General features: G+C 42.3%; 1 protein-coding gene and 1 long non-coding RNA gene across 4 annotated transcripts in view; one reads left to right on the forward strand and one right to left on the reverse strand.

Moving 5' to 3' along the window:
* The window catches only part of LOC147136794 (uncharacterized), an 89,501-nt gene that overhangs the window by 45,769 nt on the left and 27,682 nt on the right, over positions 1–16,050 (forward strand). The gene's annotated exons all lie outside the window — the stretch shown is intronic.
* wnt10a (wingless-type MMTV integration site family, member 10a) overlaps positions 595–16,050 on the reverse strand; it is a 29,420-nt gene continuing 13,964 nt past the window's right edge. Inside the window, exon 4 of the mRNA XM_086050841.1 lies at positions 595–4,283. Within this exon, the coding sequence (XP_085906967.1) occupies positions 3,741–4,283 (543 nt within the window). The 3' untranslated portion in view covers positions 595–3,740. The remainder of the gene's footprint in view (positions 4,284–16,050) is intronic.

Below are 16,050 nucleotides of genomic sequence, written 5' to 3' on the forward strand. Positions count from 1 at the left end.
CTGATCATTTAGATTCACTTTCAAGCGCAATCAAAAGTATATTAGTTCACGAAATCCATGTTTGAGGATGTGAGTGACGAGTACACGAAGACAAAAATACTCTGCAATAAAATGCGCAGGGCACTTGTCGCTGTGTGAAATAAAATCGTACTTTTTGACGAGTGGGAGGTGTTTGGTTTTGCAGGGTTAAAAAAGAACGACAACGTGATCGGCAATCTTCTAAAAAGACCGGCTCTATTTTTGTCTGTTTTTTTGCGTTTGAACTCCTCTTTTCGTTCCGAGCGGCAAAGCGCAGCCCAACTGCGCATGGGTGGAGTTTTCTTTCTTTTGGTATTTTGCTCGACTTTGGAATTGGGTGTAACGGGCTTTTGCGCCATTGTGGGATGGAACGTAGTGTTTTCCCGGCCAATCCTTACCACCATCTAGTGGTGATTGGTATTAATACAACTTCAAACTACATTCTACCCCAGCATATTCGCAATTCGTATATTTACAGTTTTTTTTTTTTTTTTTTAATTTTTTTTTTTTCTTTCGCAGTATCCGTCAGTGCAGTAGCGGTGCGGCAACACAATTAAATCCTCGGCAGCGTTTCTCAACAGCAGATTTGACATTTATTAACTCAGCTTTCAGAGAGGCACTATATACATAAATACATACAGTATGTTCCCGTATCAGGAGGGTAACACGTAACAATAAACCTGTGTCAAATAAACAATTTTGGTTTCACCATTTCATATTTCTATGTACACGCTGAAATGAAAAAGTAGGAAAATAAAAATATTCATATCTTAAATACTTCATGGACAAAACTTTACATGGCATACACAGAAAGGAAGCCTGCAGACGCTTTTCATTGACACCATTTGTACGTTTATCACAGTAGGAAAAATAGTGGCGTACATACGACGGATAATGGCTGGATCCAATTTGAGTGTGTGTGTGTGTGTGTAAAGTGAAAGTCACTCAACACAAGTGAAAACTGTCAAACATGAAACGTACACACTTGTAGTAAAATGTTACTTTGGTGAGGCCGACCATACATTGCTGTAAAATCCAAACGGCTCAACTTTGAAGTGAAAGTAATCCCGCAACGCATGTATCTTAATTTTCCGATTATTTGCACACAGGCAGCAGCTAACTTGTGACAAAGAAACGACTTGCACCGATTTGATGATTTCATGTCATTCAACACTAATTTTACCCAGGACAATCTTTCTCATTTTACAAATATTACGTTATCCACACAAATCAAATAACTTAGGTAACACACATATGAAAACACGCACGCTGTACACTTAAGACAAAATACATGTACTGATATCTCCCAGAGTTCTCTTGGTTACACTTGCGTTTGTGCAAATGGACTTAACAGGAATGGAACACAAGTAAGAAAGTTTTTTTTGGTGTTTTTTTTTGTTTTGTTTTTTTAACCCTCTGCTTCCAACACAGGCACAAAGCATAGCTTGGAAACAAATGACATTTTCTGATCAGAAGCCAGTCAACACGTGCACATTTATTGATTGTTTTTTTTTTTTTTTTCCATCTTGAAAGTATGTCAACGTTGCCATCGACATGGTCGCGTAGAACCTGACCTCGGAATGTCCACGGGTGCGCTTATAAGGTGTGAGTGTCGCTACGCTAAAAGACAAAGGCCACAGCGTTACGCACACAACAGGAAACACTTGATTGCCTGGGCTATTTTTAGCGTGCGATACCGAAGCGTGTTCGTGTGGTGATGAGACGTAAACAGCATGACTGCACTTTATTTACAACGCTGCTTTGCCAATGCTGCAAAGGACAGCCGGCCTTTTGGCTCTAACGTTGCGTGGCGTACGGCGAAGCGTGACGAGCGCAGGATAGCGCTCGTCCTATCCGCCGCTAATTAGTGCGACTTTGATTTCGCCATCCTCAATTAAAAGCGGAGGAAATGCGGGTTCCAGTTGCCGGGGTCTGATAGGAGCAATTTCCAGGAAGCGGCAGCGGCAGCAATCAGATTATCAGATCTGGCTCGCAACTGTCTTAAAGACCCTGTAAAGTGAATTCAGAGATTTGTCGCTAAACATGTTTGAAGATGCTTGCTGGAGACCGCCATTTTAGTTTTCCAATTGAAAACATAAAAATAAAAAAAAAAGGGCTGCACACTCGAGTGCCTTCGTTGACATTCTCCGACACAATTTCGACATGCAGCTAACAAGCTAGCTATGTCTACACTCAGAAAACACATCTTCCTTTTGGATAGTCCACCGGCGTGGCTGCTTTAGAACGCCTCATTGTTGGCTGTGAGTGCACGCACGTCACGCAAACAAAGAAGGGCGAGCAGGCGAGAAATAAAAAAAAAAAAAATGCATGTAGACAAGGGCTGTGGGCTGGCGTGGCTGCATTAGAGCGCCTCGTTATCACGTATGAGTGCTCGCGTGTCATGCAGACAAAGGCGGAAGAGTGTGGAGGGGGAAAAAAATAAAATATAAATCCAACTTGACATTCAGCGTGTGGACAAGGGCTTCAGGCTGATATGGCCACTTTAGAGTGCCTCGTTGTCGGCCGTAAGTGCACGCACATCGTGGTGAGAAAGATGGAAATGCCACAAGGGGAAATGACGGGGTGTGGGCGGCAAAGTCTGATTTGACAGCTAGTGTGTGGACAGGGAGGTGTGGACCAGGAAAGGGGGGAAAAAAAAGTAAATGAACTAAGATTGTGGGCGGCCGTGGCTGCTTTTGAGTGCCACGTTGTTGTTGCATAGAAAAGCCCTGTGACGACCCGATGGGATATATTCCAATCACTGTAGGCTTCAAGTGGATCTAGTTACCATGTCATTATTAGGAGGCATAAGAAACATGCTAGACATGTGATTGAATATTCCGAACATTCGGCGGACACGCATTTGAGAGCAGAGAGAACGGCTCATTTTTCATGATTTCAAAGCCTTGTTTCATAAACCTGACAATTTTTTTTTTTAGATCATTCCAATTTGCCACGGTTGTTTAAGACATATTTCTTCTCACTTTACAGGGACTTCAAATTTCCGCTTGTCAGCCTGGCTTATCTTGTATTAGTAGAAGTCCTCTTTCCCCTCCCGTTGGACAAGTCGTACATTCTGCTTTTGGTCTCTTTCGCCCGACAGCTCGTCAGCTTTTCGCGTTAGCTGAGCTGCACAACATGTCTTGCTAGGATGACCACATCCGAGTCTGATCCATAAACACACAAAAAGGTGCGCCAACAAATTCCTTTTCCGTTTGGTCGCGCATGTGCAGCATGTAAATGAGCAGAAATATTATGTAACGTTGTGTCGATGTTGTAAATACTGCCTGTGAAGCATACATTTCATAGAACAATTATTATTTTATTTCTAGTGCGGTGCGTTTTTTTTTTTTTTTGGGGGGGGGGTTGTCTTTTTCTTTGCATTTATTGCTTTCGGATACCCGATTGTATCGTAAGAAATGCAAAAACACGTACGCCCGCGCGTTTTGCGGCAGCGTCGGCCACGTAGTGCATGCGCACGCTCTATTCCCGACATGCAAATCGATCGCTCTGCCGACGGTAGCTCTTGGCACTCTTCACACATTTCTGCTCCTCGCTGGAGCCGGCGGCGAGAGGGAGTGGGGTGCGTATAAGACAAGTCTCGGCCCCCGTTCTCGTTTGGAATCGGGGTCTTTGAAAGTGTTTTTTTTGTTTTTTTTTTGTTGTTGTTGTTGTTTTTTTTTTTTTTCCCATCGTCTTCCCCCCCCGCCCCCGTCGCGTCTTCATTTGCACACGCTGACCCACTCTGTTATTCGGCACTCTTCGCACACCACGTAGCAGCACCAGTGAAACTTGCAGTTGCAGCGTTCGCTGCGCGTCTGCTGCAGAATGTTGTGGCCTCGGCCGCAGCACAGACTCTCGCAGTTGTCCATGCCCGGGCTGGTCTTGTTGCAGATGCGACCCTGCGTTCCCGCCGAGTCCGAGCCCAGGTCCCGCTCGCAGAAATCGGGCGACTTTTCAAAGTAGACCAGGTCGTTGATGCCGGGCCTCCTGCGGTGCGCGTGATGATGGTGGTGGTGGTGGTGGTGGTGGTGGTGGTGGTGGTTGCTGTGATGGTTGTGGTTGTTGTTGTTGTTGTGGTGCGAGTGATCCAGCTGGCCGGTGTTGCGGTTGTGGGCCTTGATGAGAGTGGCGATGTGGAAGCGCTCCTTGAGGATGGAACCGACCACTCGGAACTCAGGGGTGACCTGCCAGCAGGTCTTCAGCTGGCAGCTTCCGGAGGTGCCGTGACACTTGCATTTTCTCTTCATGTGATCCAGCACCACCTGGGGGAGGGATGAAGACGGGAGTTAGCGCGACGAACATATCAAGGACTCTCAGCAGGTGCCTTTGAGACGTCCCTGTGTTCAGAGGTGGGCATTTGACAACATTTTGACAACATTCGTCATTCATCGTCCGTCATTTTTTGTGACGATTGTAGTCGTCAATTGGTTAGTCCGTCAGTCGGTTAGTCAGTCAGAATTCCGCCTGACTGTGTGTATATACAGTACAGTATATGGATATGTATGTATCTGTCTATCTGTCTATGTCTATGCATACGTATATGCGTATACGTATATGTATACGTATATATATATATATATATATATATACGTATACGTATATGTGTATATATATGTATGTGTATATATATATATATATATATATATATATATGTATATGTATATATATGTATATTTATTTATTTATACAGTATATGTATATTTTTATTTCATACACAAGGCAACTCAATGTGTTTCACACAAGCAAAAGTACAACACATTTAAGGCATTTACAAACACCTAAAGGCGTTCAAAGGCAATGACAACAACAGTAGCTTACTAAGAACAACTAAATGAAAGCAAAGGATTTATAGGCACTTAAAAGCAAATTTAAGAAATAAAGAAGTAGCTTTCTAAAATTAGTGACGGATAGTGAAAATGTTCTTTAATGCTTTAAAGACCTTAATCAAAGGTAAGGAAAGAAAAAAAAGCTTTGTTTTGCATCTGGATGTAAAAGCATTTCCACTTGGGCCTGACTTCACTTCTGTTGGCAGCTTATTCCATCTGTGTGCAGCGTAACAGCGAAATGCTGCGTCACCATGTTTGCTTTGCTAATAGCTAATAGTTCACAGACCTATTGACTTGCGCAGGATATGTTCAAACAACGTTGATGTATGTATGAACGACTATACCGTCCCGCCTTGCAAACGTCACATGATCAAACTCGGGTAACAGGTGAGCCATGATTGAAAAAAAAAGTTGCCTCCAGCATGAGCTTGCATATTTCCTCATCTGGATGAATGAACGAATGGCGAGTGAAAGGTAGAAAGAGATACTGGAATAGATTTAATTCATCTGTTTCAAATGGACATTTCAAAAAAAAAAAAAAAAAAAAATGAAAGCAAAGGAAAACAGTCTTCTGAGCCATCGTGCCAAAGTCAATAATGTTTAGTCACGTCAGCGTGAAAACGAGCCTCAGTCCAAGAACGAGAAGCTTATCGGACCACCTGGAGAGAAGGCGGTGATGATACGATCACAGAAATATCTTCTCGATTACTACAACTTTTTTTGGGGAAAAAAAACTTATAAAAACAAGCATTAATAGGCACATTATGTTGTCGTTCCTGTTTAAACATTGACGGCTTGGAAGGAAACAAGAGTAAACAACAACTCACAACACTAAGTTAGCTCATCAATGAGTGTTCACGAGCATGATTGAAGTAGCCGCATGCGTGTAGTTTGGTGAGGTTCTCAAAAATAAAGCTCTCCTGTGGAAAGTTCAAAGTTCATAGGTTGGATGTTAATATAGTGGTTGAAAATAGCCTGTTTCACAAACAGATCAAAAGTTCATGAAAAAAAACAGAAGTTTGTGCGCTTTCATCTTAAAAATAAGTCTTGTTAGCAAGCATGGTGAATGCCATGTGCAAAAAAGGCCACAGGTGTTGAACTCCGAGCATGCGTTTCTTAGTTTTTCAGCTGCATTGTTTCTGACATCTTCCTCAGTTTTAAGTTCGTTATATAGTTTCATGTGTCAATTATGCAAAAAATAGTCACTGTTCTTATTGACATGTTTGTTCTCACAAAAAATGCATGTTTTCAACAAACTTTTTTTTTCCTGGCGAAATTAGATAACCTACACTTTTTTCTGCTAGATTTGCTTCTTGTCAAAGAACGTAAAATCCTTTAGGTAAAAAAAAAAAAAAAAAGCGTTTTTGTAGCTCGGTGTAAGCGGTGCTGCCAATGATTTCATTATTGCGAGCAACTTTTCTCAGAAACGTTTTATTTTTTTTAACTGGATTGTTCTTCATGGTAAGCGTGGCCTTCGGATGTATTTTTTGCTGCTATCACTCATCAAACTGGTCAGAAATGTGACGCCAGTAAACAAACAGAATGGAAAATGAAATGCCCATCCATGTGTTTCAAGATAGCAGAGAGTAACCAGCATGGCCTTTTGAACAAACATCTCTTCTTGGGAGTGTTGAAAAGACATTGTGATCGGCGCATACGTCCGTCTGGAAGCCTTTTTGTAAACACCAGCGTAATGGCTTTAGCAGCACTGCCACCGGGTTCCAATTGCAGTATTTACTGAAGTTTTTCAGGGGCAGATTCAACCCCAGAATCACAAACACGCCGGACTTAAACACACGGCATGGTCTGTAATCATATAAAAAAAAAATAAATAAAAAAAAAAGTCTCCAGCCCACTTCAAGTTGAAAGAGTCCGAGTGACCTACTGTCGCAGTCGTAATTGCATCCACATTGCTACTGTTTGATGGTGCGCTCGGAGCGGCATTATGGTTGTAACACGACGGGGGGGAAAAAAAAGAAAAAAAAAAAAGATGAAGCATTGTTGTTGCGGGGTTAAAGCAAACAAGACGAGATTACAACTTTGGGTTCAAATTTGGCTTCCAGAAATGAGATCATCACAACATCTCGTCTCAAATGTGACTTTAGTTGAGGGCAAAACTCTTTATTAATCACACACCAGGTATGCAGCAAATATTCCATCAACTCATCGCGCAAGACTTTTTAACCTATGCGGAACTTGTTTTTTTTTTTTTTCTTTTTCCAAGTCATCTTTGGTGACATGTGTGGAGTGATCCGCTGGCATGAAGTTGAAAAGCATCAGACGTGCAACAAGTGGCAGGAAATCAGGACGCCGCCTGCGCTTGAAGTGCTCGTCCACCCCACAAAAGGCTCGCTGGGAACATTTTGTTCAAGTCAAAACACCTCAAATGAGGCAAAGTCGGCAGCGGGAATAGATGAATAAAAAGTGCATAAACGGTAAAGATGTCGAAATCATTCCGGCGGCACAATTTTACATGTGTTTCCCTTCAAAGTCTGTGGATACAAGTGCATAAATGTCACTAACTACTCAGTCGATCTATTGACGCGCTTGTCTTCCTACAAAATCGCAATGATGCTAAAGAGATCCAACAGTTGTGACACTTTCGCAAATCTGTACCTGTCTTTGAGGTAACACCATTTCTTTTGCTGTCTGCATGTGTGCGAATGTAAAATGGCTGCCACATCCTGGCACTTTAGCTCACAGATCCCTCTGGTGCATTGCAACCACATAACGGAACAGTGGCATTGACGCTTTGCCTTAGTTTTCATTCAAAAGGCTAAAAATGTGATTAGCATCTTCAACAAATCCTGCTTCTCCTTCATGGTTGGATATGAACATTTAATGGCAGTTGTCAGGCTATTTTTTATTTTTCTATTTTTTTTTTTTTTTTTTTTTTTACGAGCTTCCCAGAACTCAGCGATTGGAACATGAAAGGTTGTCATTGTTTTGGAAGGCTCCCATCACTTTTCACACGCTGAAATAGGGTGCGTCTCTCTCCTTTTCTGCAATTACGGCATCTGACTCAACAATCGGCAGTGATTGTTGGTCACGCAGCCTTTGTGAGGGAGTGCCTGGTGGAGCTGCTGAAAGTGTGTGTGTGTGTGTGTGGGGGGGGTCGGTGGGGCAAGACGACAGAAGGATTAGATGATTTAGGGATTAGCTCCCTTTTGGTGTGGTTTAGGTGTTGAACAATTTAAGATATTTTGTAGTCAACTATAATGTGATGAAAGTCGAGTCCAGGTCGAGAAATCGATGTCGAGTACGGCAATCGCCAATCGTGTTTACGCCACGGACCGGTTTCACGTGAATTTTGATGGATCATCATGGAAACAAAACAAAACTTTTGGTTACTTCGAGTTACGAATCACCATTTTTACAAACTTGTCATGTTCTGCGCAACGTTTTTGGAAGTCTGTAAAATCTCCGACTGGTTTTGTGCATGTTTCGTTCTGCGAACCGTCCCAGCATTGGATGCGCCAACGAATCTGTGTTCAACCATCATTGGCACTGTGCGTACTCACATCGATAGTTGTGCTGTTTTCTCTTAATTAGATCTCAGATTGACCTAAAGTTTACTGTTGGCTGTAAACCCCCTCACCAAAAAACACATAAAAGTCGATGTCTGCTCAACAGCAGTAGATGGAAAGCTGTTATGCGTGCAGCCGGAAGTTCCACTTACACACACACACACACACACACACACACACACACGCTTCTTCCAATCACAATTCTACAACGTCCCACCTAGATTTCGGATTAAAGTGGCAAAAAAGTTCCACAGTATGGATGATTTGTACAGGATTTATTGTTTTGGAGCACCTCTTAAATTGGAAAAAAAAAAACCCACAAAAAAAACAACAGGGAATTTAATGCAAGTTTAATCTTTAAACAGGTGAAGGCTATTCAGGAAGGGCACTCACCTGAGGAAAATGAAACAGGCAGAGGTTTCTCAATAGAATTAGTGAAATAAATAAATAAATAAATGTGCAACAAATACTTTTACTTTTAACCACACACACCAATTAAAATTGGAAAAAAAAATGTATATCATTAAAAAGAAAATGTAACATACCGTATTTTTGCTACTTTTTCCCTAGGTTTTGAACCATGCGGCTTATATAAAGTTGTGGCTATCCTGCTGATTTTTCTTACACCACTAGGGGCGCTCTAACCGTAATTTCAATACAATACAATACAAGGTGGAGAAGTTCAACATGCGAGGCCGCTGTGCACTAGTTTATGAATTAGGTGGTATGCGGAAGTTAATAACTGAAAAACTAGGCAGTGGGCAGTGAAATGAAATTAAGTACTTTATTTTCCCTTGGTTCTGTTCCATTTTAATCAGTAAAGTTGCTGCCGTGCTAAAAGGCATTGTTAGGAAAGAATCTACACAGGTACATACATGTACATTTACATTTCCAAATCGTATATGCAGTAAATATCAATTTTTTCAACACAGAGAGGTGCGGCTTGTATAAAGATGCGGCTTACATACGCATTTTTCATTATTTAAAAAAATTAGAGTGGGTGTGGCGTATATAAAGGTGCGCCTTATAGTCCGGAAAATACGGTAATTTGGGGCTGGAACGGATTAATTGCATTTCCGTTCATTTCAATGGGAAAAGTGAGCTCGATTTTCGAATGTCTCGGGTTCAAAACGGGGTCACGGAACAAATTAAGTTGGTGACTTGACGCAGCGCTGCATTACTCTCTGACGCATGTCGACTGGAACCATGCACTCGCTTCTCATCGCGGACCGCACTTGGAGACAAACATCTGGCGACTTTTAATTGGCTTACCGAGCGAGACGGAGGCGTCTATAAAATCACCCCAGACGGAGATCAAAGGCGACATGCCGGGAGCAGATTCCGACTGCAGGATGCAGGATGCGTCGGGCTGGCTGCCGGCTGCGCGCCTCGGAGGCCACTACTGTGCGGCAAGTTAGCGCAATACCACCAGAGGTGGCATCCAAGTTAGTTGTAAAAGTCGGATTAGTTCAAAATGCTTCCTCGCTCGCTGTCCCGAATGTTATTGTAAGCAGTTTTTTTTTTTTTTCATTACATAACAGAGAATGAAATCCAAAGTCGACTCAAAAAGTCTGACTGCTCCGCAGCTGTTACTTTTAGTTTTGTTATTGTAACACATTTGGCAAGAATTGATCAGTTTGACTGATCACACGTCAATAAGATATGCCCGTCAGCAGCGTTGAGTAATTGCAGCGATTATTTGTCCAACAAGCAAACACGAGGAGGCGGTTTTCGGCATGCGGCTGCCTGTTAGCGTTCTGTCGTGCTGCAAAGCGTGTGTGACGGCAGCACGCCCAAGGTGAACTATTGCCACATTCCTGTTCACCTCGTGCCTCACCTTTTTCTTTTTGATCAGCTCCAAATAACCACAATGAGGGATTAAGCATTGTTGCCGCGCAGAGTTTGAATACGGATGAAAGGATACGAAAGTATTTGATCGCAATTATAGAGACCAAATTACAATGCTCGCGAGTGTGATAATGATATCGTTAGCCTAATAGCATAACTGCCAATGTCATTTTTGAGTAAGCATTTTCATAAAACATGAAAGGCAGTTTCAGAGTCCAGTTGCCTCGATTCAACTTTTGCAAATGACCACGATGACTGAGAATCAACACCCATAAAGAAAAAACTAAATTTTAGCAAGCATGTTGGTATTTTTAACTTTTTTTTTTACTGATATCGTGACAGTAAGTCAAAAATGACTTTGCCAGTTATGCTCTTAGGCTAATGATATTGATGGCAAGTCGAGCACAGTCTAACTGTGCGAACGGGAGAAGTTTTCTTTCTTTTGGTGTTTTTGGAAACGGGTCTCGTTAGAAATGAGCGTTTGCGCCATTGCGGGAGTGAACACAGCCGACTTGCTTCCCATCCAATCGAAGCGGCTTCCCACGTTCCCTTTGTGTACGTGACACAAGTGAACTCCACAAGATCTCCACTTGCGGATGGATGATGTCAAGGCTGCCTTTCATCCTGATTCATCTTCCTGCGCCTGGATCAGCTCCACAAAAATGAACTGAGACACCACATGCGCCACAACTTACCTAGTTTCACTTGGTCTAAAGTCTAGTCTACTTTCTGTCGCCAAATTGTCAGGAGCGCTGGGGGCGTGCAATAGAAAATGCCTTGGCTCTGCCGGATCGTCCAGCAAGTCGCATCGCGGTCCGACCAATTCCCAAACGTGGTAAACTAGAATTCCCCCGGCGCCAGTTTTTAGGCCGAGCACTCGTGCGCCTGATTACGAAAACGTGTCTCCCGAGTCATTACCATCATAAAAACCACAAGGACAAGAGTTTGCAACTAAAATGTACGTGCCTGCGTTAGCATATAGCTTCTTCTGTTTCTTCATCTCGCGTGCGCATATAATGGCACCGTAACCGAGTGACAACATTGTCTCTCATAGCCACGCTAAAATCTGTCATTCCAGACTCGTGTACGGTAGCGTGTCTAGAATGCAATCGCCGGTCAATTCCTGTGTCATCGTGACGAAGTGGTTTTGGGAAAATCCGTGCCCGCTGTCTGCGTGTCCCCAAAACGCGTGCTGAGCAACTTCTGTCCGGCCGAGTGTTTGTTGGTTGAAAGCAAAGTGGCGCTTGAAGCCAACCAGAGAGCCGGGTTGGTACCAAAGCACACAAACAATCCCGCAGCAGCACATTAAGCGCAGGCATCGCTTGAAACGAAGCGAACGGCTCGCTTCAAAAACGACCGACATAGACGGCGCACACGCACGCTCGTGCAGGCTCGACGGCATATGGAGCAAATACAGTCACGCACATTCGACTGCACGTCCTGGAGTGAGTGCAGCGGGTTCGTCGGCGCTCTCTCTCTCTCTCTCTCTCTCTCTATGTGTGTGTGTAGGTGTGTGTAGTATTTGCCCACTCAGTGTCCACCACTCTCATTTAGAGACCGTAATAAAATGTTATTACCAGGATAAGCACTTCCACCTGTTGAGAGTTTAGCACGAAGCGCTCAAAGTCAACGCACGAGCGTGAGTTAAGAAAGTGCAGTCGGAAAGGTGGAGTGTGTGTGGTGAGTCACGTGAAATGCTCCACTGATAAGGAAAAGACACCCGAGCACGCCCTCGTTTGCCTTTTGGCAGCTTCCGGGTGGCAGCTGACTCAGTTCTTGAGTCAATTAACGAATGTGACTACTTAGCGAGCTCCCAATTGGTCATGCTGATAATCACTTTGAGAGTATGGACACTTACGCAGTCACTGAAGGCTAAAATCAGTCGGATGAGTAGCATGATGGTAGTTTGGGATTTTTCATGATAGTTTTTTTTCGTTTGGACTTTTGTGATTTAATTTCAGTTAGTTTTCATTTAAAGCAGGTTTGTTGGTTTGGATTCGTTTTGTATTTTTATAAGACATGCTTCCTTTTCATTTAGTTTAGATTATTTGTAGTATTGGTTTTACTTTTGTTTTTATTTTTCTTATTTTATTTCATTTTTGAATATATGGAGTCAGGGGCGGAGCCAGAATGTGGCAAATGGGTGGGCCGGGATAAATCAAGGTGGGCCTGAATATTTATCGCACTGAACACAATCCTCCTGTCCCGACACATTCTGCATTCACATAAAATGACGAAATGAGTGATATAAAGTTCAGATCTTCCTTAGACAACCACAATAATGCCATTCCTAGTATTTAATGAACTAAAAAACACAACAAAACACAAATTCAAAAATAACTTACAAAAATTTAGAAGTATATATTTTTTCATGAATCTCACTGGGTGGGCCCATGCACACCCAGGCCCACCCATGGCTCCGCCCCTGTATGGAGTATTTGTTGAGTGCAAGATTTTTTTTTTTTAAACAGGTCACTAAGTACTGTGCAATGAAGTAAGGTACACTATTTTCAATTTTCAAACGACCTTCCTACTTCTGTATGGCCGCATAGCAATACTGAAGTAAAGGCAGTAAATATGAACCCCAAAAGCTCATGTATGATATTAGTTGACAACGACAAAAAAAAGGAAATTTTTACAATAATTATAGTTAGATTTATTGAGTTTTATAAATGTGAAACGTAGCTTCGGTTGGTTTTTGCATTTTGACCTGTGATCATGCAAAAGGGTCACTGTAAATAATAATGAACTATGTTTGAAAAATATCTTGATAAAATACAGGTCATATATTGGAAAATGGGCATTGAGAAGCGTGTCGAATCGTCGCCGTCACGAGCAGACGCCTTGCAAAAGAAGCGCGTGGTTCCTTCCGGCAAAGGCCAAAACATCTCTTTGCTCGTCGCCTCCAGTCAAGCACCGATGATGAATGCTAATTACCACAAGATGTTTGCCAGTAACAAAGCACACGGCTCCACTGTCACCACCTGCCTAATGAACAGGCAGGACTCGACAAAACACTGGGCACAGCCCCGAAAAGCTACCCTACAGCACATGCGAAGCTTACTAAACATTTGGTTTCGAGGTGTGTTGCTAAATGACTGAGGTGAGCCCGTGAAATATAAAATATTTCACTTGGCTGTGAAGTTTATAGCCATGGTGAAGCGCTACCTTGCCGTGAGCACGTGCATATAATTGGGTTATAAAAAAACATACTCGCCGACTTCAGACGTGACGTTTGTTTTGCGTGACGGACAGAAACCTGTAGCATAGCAACGAGCTCGCGAGTAGCATCAGCAACACAAGTGGACAGACAATATATGGATTTTTTCAGACTATAAGGCCCCCTTAAAATCCTTTAAAGCAGCACTGGGCAAAAATTTGACCTTAATAAAAAAAAAATTCACAACTCTTTTGATGAAACATTGACTTACAAGTAGTTGACTGGGACTTTTGTCACAAAAAAAAAAATACAAATGTCCAGAATTGCTTTACGGTATACTCACTTCCTCTTTTGCCATAAAGACAAAAACACTTGACATGGATTTCCAAACCATGTCATGTGATGTAACTATTGTAAGACACCACTCATGAATCACGAAGTCCAGTTTCATACTACTACTTTTACAATTCTAAACACATTTGTATTTCAATAACTCGACATAAACAGCAGTACTGTATTCTCTTTGTAAAGGCAGAATTGTGCCTACAGCTGGCTCTTATTAGATTGTGCAGGTGTACCTAAGGTTGCAGTTAGTTGGTGCAGCAATTATTTCAGCCAATGGCATGAAAAAAAAAAATCGATGTTTTTAACTGTATGTAACATTCTGTGTGAAAACGTCATCTGCTCCTCCCATTATTCATTTCTCAACATATGTGAAGTATCAGAGAGAGAGAGAGGAGTGTGAAACAGTTGTTCCAGCGGAGGGGAAGGAAGGCCAAAACGCTTTCTACTTTCCACCCTGGTGTTTGAAGTCCAAACGTTTTTTTTTTTGTTTTTTTGTTTTTTTTGCACGATTCTAAACATCTGCCTCCAAACTGCAAGCAGCCACTAATTAGGACTAAAAACAAGACGGGACGTCGTGAGAAAACCGGGGTGGGCATGAGGGGACATGCACGCCCCCGCTTAAAGAACCACCGCATTCCTCTGCTTAAAGAGGACTTCTCTCCAAGGGGGAGTCGGGCGAGTGGGTGGAGGGAGCAAGCTGGTAGTCATGGGTCGAGAGGGAAAGACATACCACGGGCATTATTTTTATTTACTCACCTGGTAGTATTTTTCTCTAAATCAAGACGCTGAGTGCGTGTGTGTGTGTGTGTGTGTGTGTGGGTGTATGTATGAGGTCTCAGAGGTATTTCTTCCAATGTTCTTGACCAAACTAAACAGTCGAGTGGAGTATCTAAAATTGAACACCCCTAAAAGTCAATATCCAACCATTATACTTTTAAAGCCGTCCAAAACTTCAGAGATTGACCCACTGGGCGTGATGTCCCACTCATATGGAAAAAGAACGTAACAGTTAATCCATGAGTGATGATATGTTGTGCAACAATGGGACTTTTAACTTATTACTCGGCCTAACACGTGTTTAAACGGTTAATAAGGGTTAGCAAACATTACTGTGGGTTGCTAAGAAATGTAGCGTCACAAAGATGGAGATATTCCCATGAATAACTTTTAATTTCAAGCATGAATAGTTGTCAAATAACGACGAAGGAAAAAAGAGAAGCCTGCCTCCAGGTGTAATTATGATTAAATGGCACATTATTCACACGTGAAGTGTACAAACCCGAGCGGAAACTCGGCTACCATGCTAACATGGCTAACAAGTACACAGTTGGTTTCCGGACTACTTTGTGTAAGTTTTGCTTGTTGTAGAATCAGAGCACCATCACTTTCTTTTGTGCTTGCTAAAATGCCGTCAAAAGTTACCCGATTCACATTCAAATATAAAAGAATAAGTTAGATTAGATTTAACTAGTGACACATCATCTGATGTGATTTTTGTGTCTTCGCTTAATGGTTTAAAATTGATGGATGCCGATGCTTTAGCTAGTTAGCGTGTGTTGCTAACAGCTAGCGCCTCTGCTGCTATTTGTGTTGCCAGAGGCAGATAGGTGTTTAAAAAAAAAAAAAAAGTACATTTTTGTTGTTTATTACTGCGCCACACTTAATTGCCTTCGACTTGACTTTCATCACTTCTTTAAACTTTAATCGTTAATTCACAACCTAGTTGTCATCTTTTGATTTGCTGGCAGTAAAGAATGTTGAAATGTTACTTGCCTGTAATTCCTAATTTATCTTATTATTAGATGACAATCTTACAAACGTATTTCTTGTTCTTTTATTCTCTACGGTGGTAAAATAACTCCGCGGCCTCCAGGAATTGCTTGTTTCCCACCTCATATGCAAAGTTAAGGTCATAACATTCGGATATTTTGGAACTGCTTACAACTCCACACTCAAATCAAATCTCTCAAAACCAGAAAAGAACACGCTAAGGACTGAAATGTTCAGACGCCTCATTAGCCTTCGGCGGCCCAGCAGACACGAGCCCCACTGACCTGCGAGTTTCATAACATTACGCATCGTAGGCCCCGGAAGACAAATTATTCTATTCCTTGGCACGTGAGGACATGACTGCATGTTACATGAGCCCCCACACAAGACTGACACCCAGTCCACAGGGCTGCATGGAACTGAAGTCACCTCTAAAGAAACGGCAATATTTCCACTATTACAGCCACCGCTGGGAGGCCTGATGTTGTTTCTCTGCAATGTTGTGTTTTGTCTGCATAATCAAGGCCACCAGAAGCCAACTGATGGAAAGATT

This window comes from Filicampus tigris, chromosome 14, assembly GCF_054856515.1.
Source record: "Filicampus tigris isolate MCC_2025a chromosome 14, RoL_Ftig_1.0, whole genome shotgun sequence".
Lineage (NCBI taxonomy): Eukaryota > Metazoa > Chordata > Actinopteri > Syngnathiformes > Syngnathidae > Filicampus > Filicampus tigris.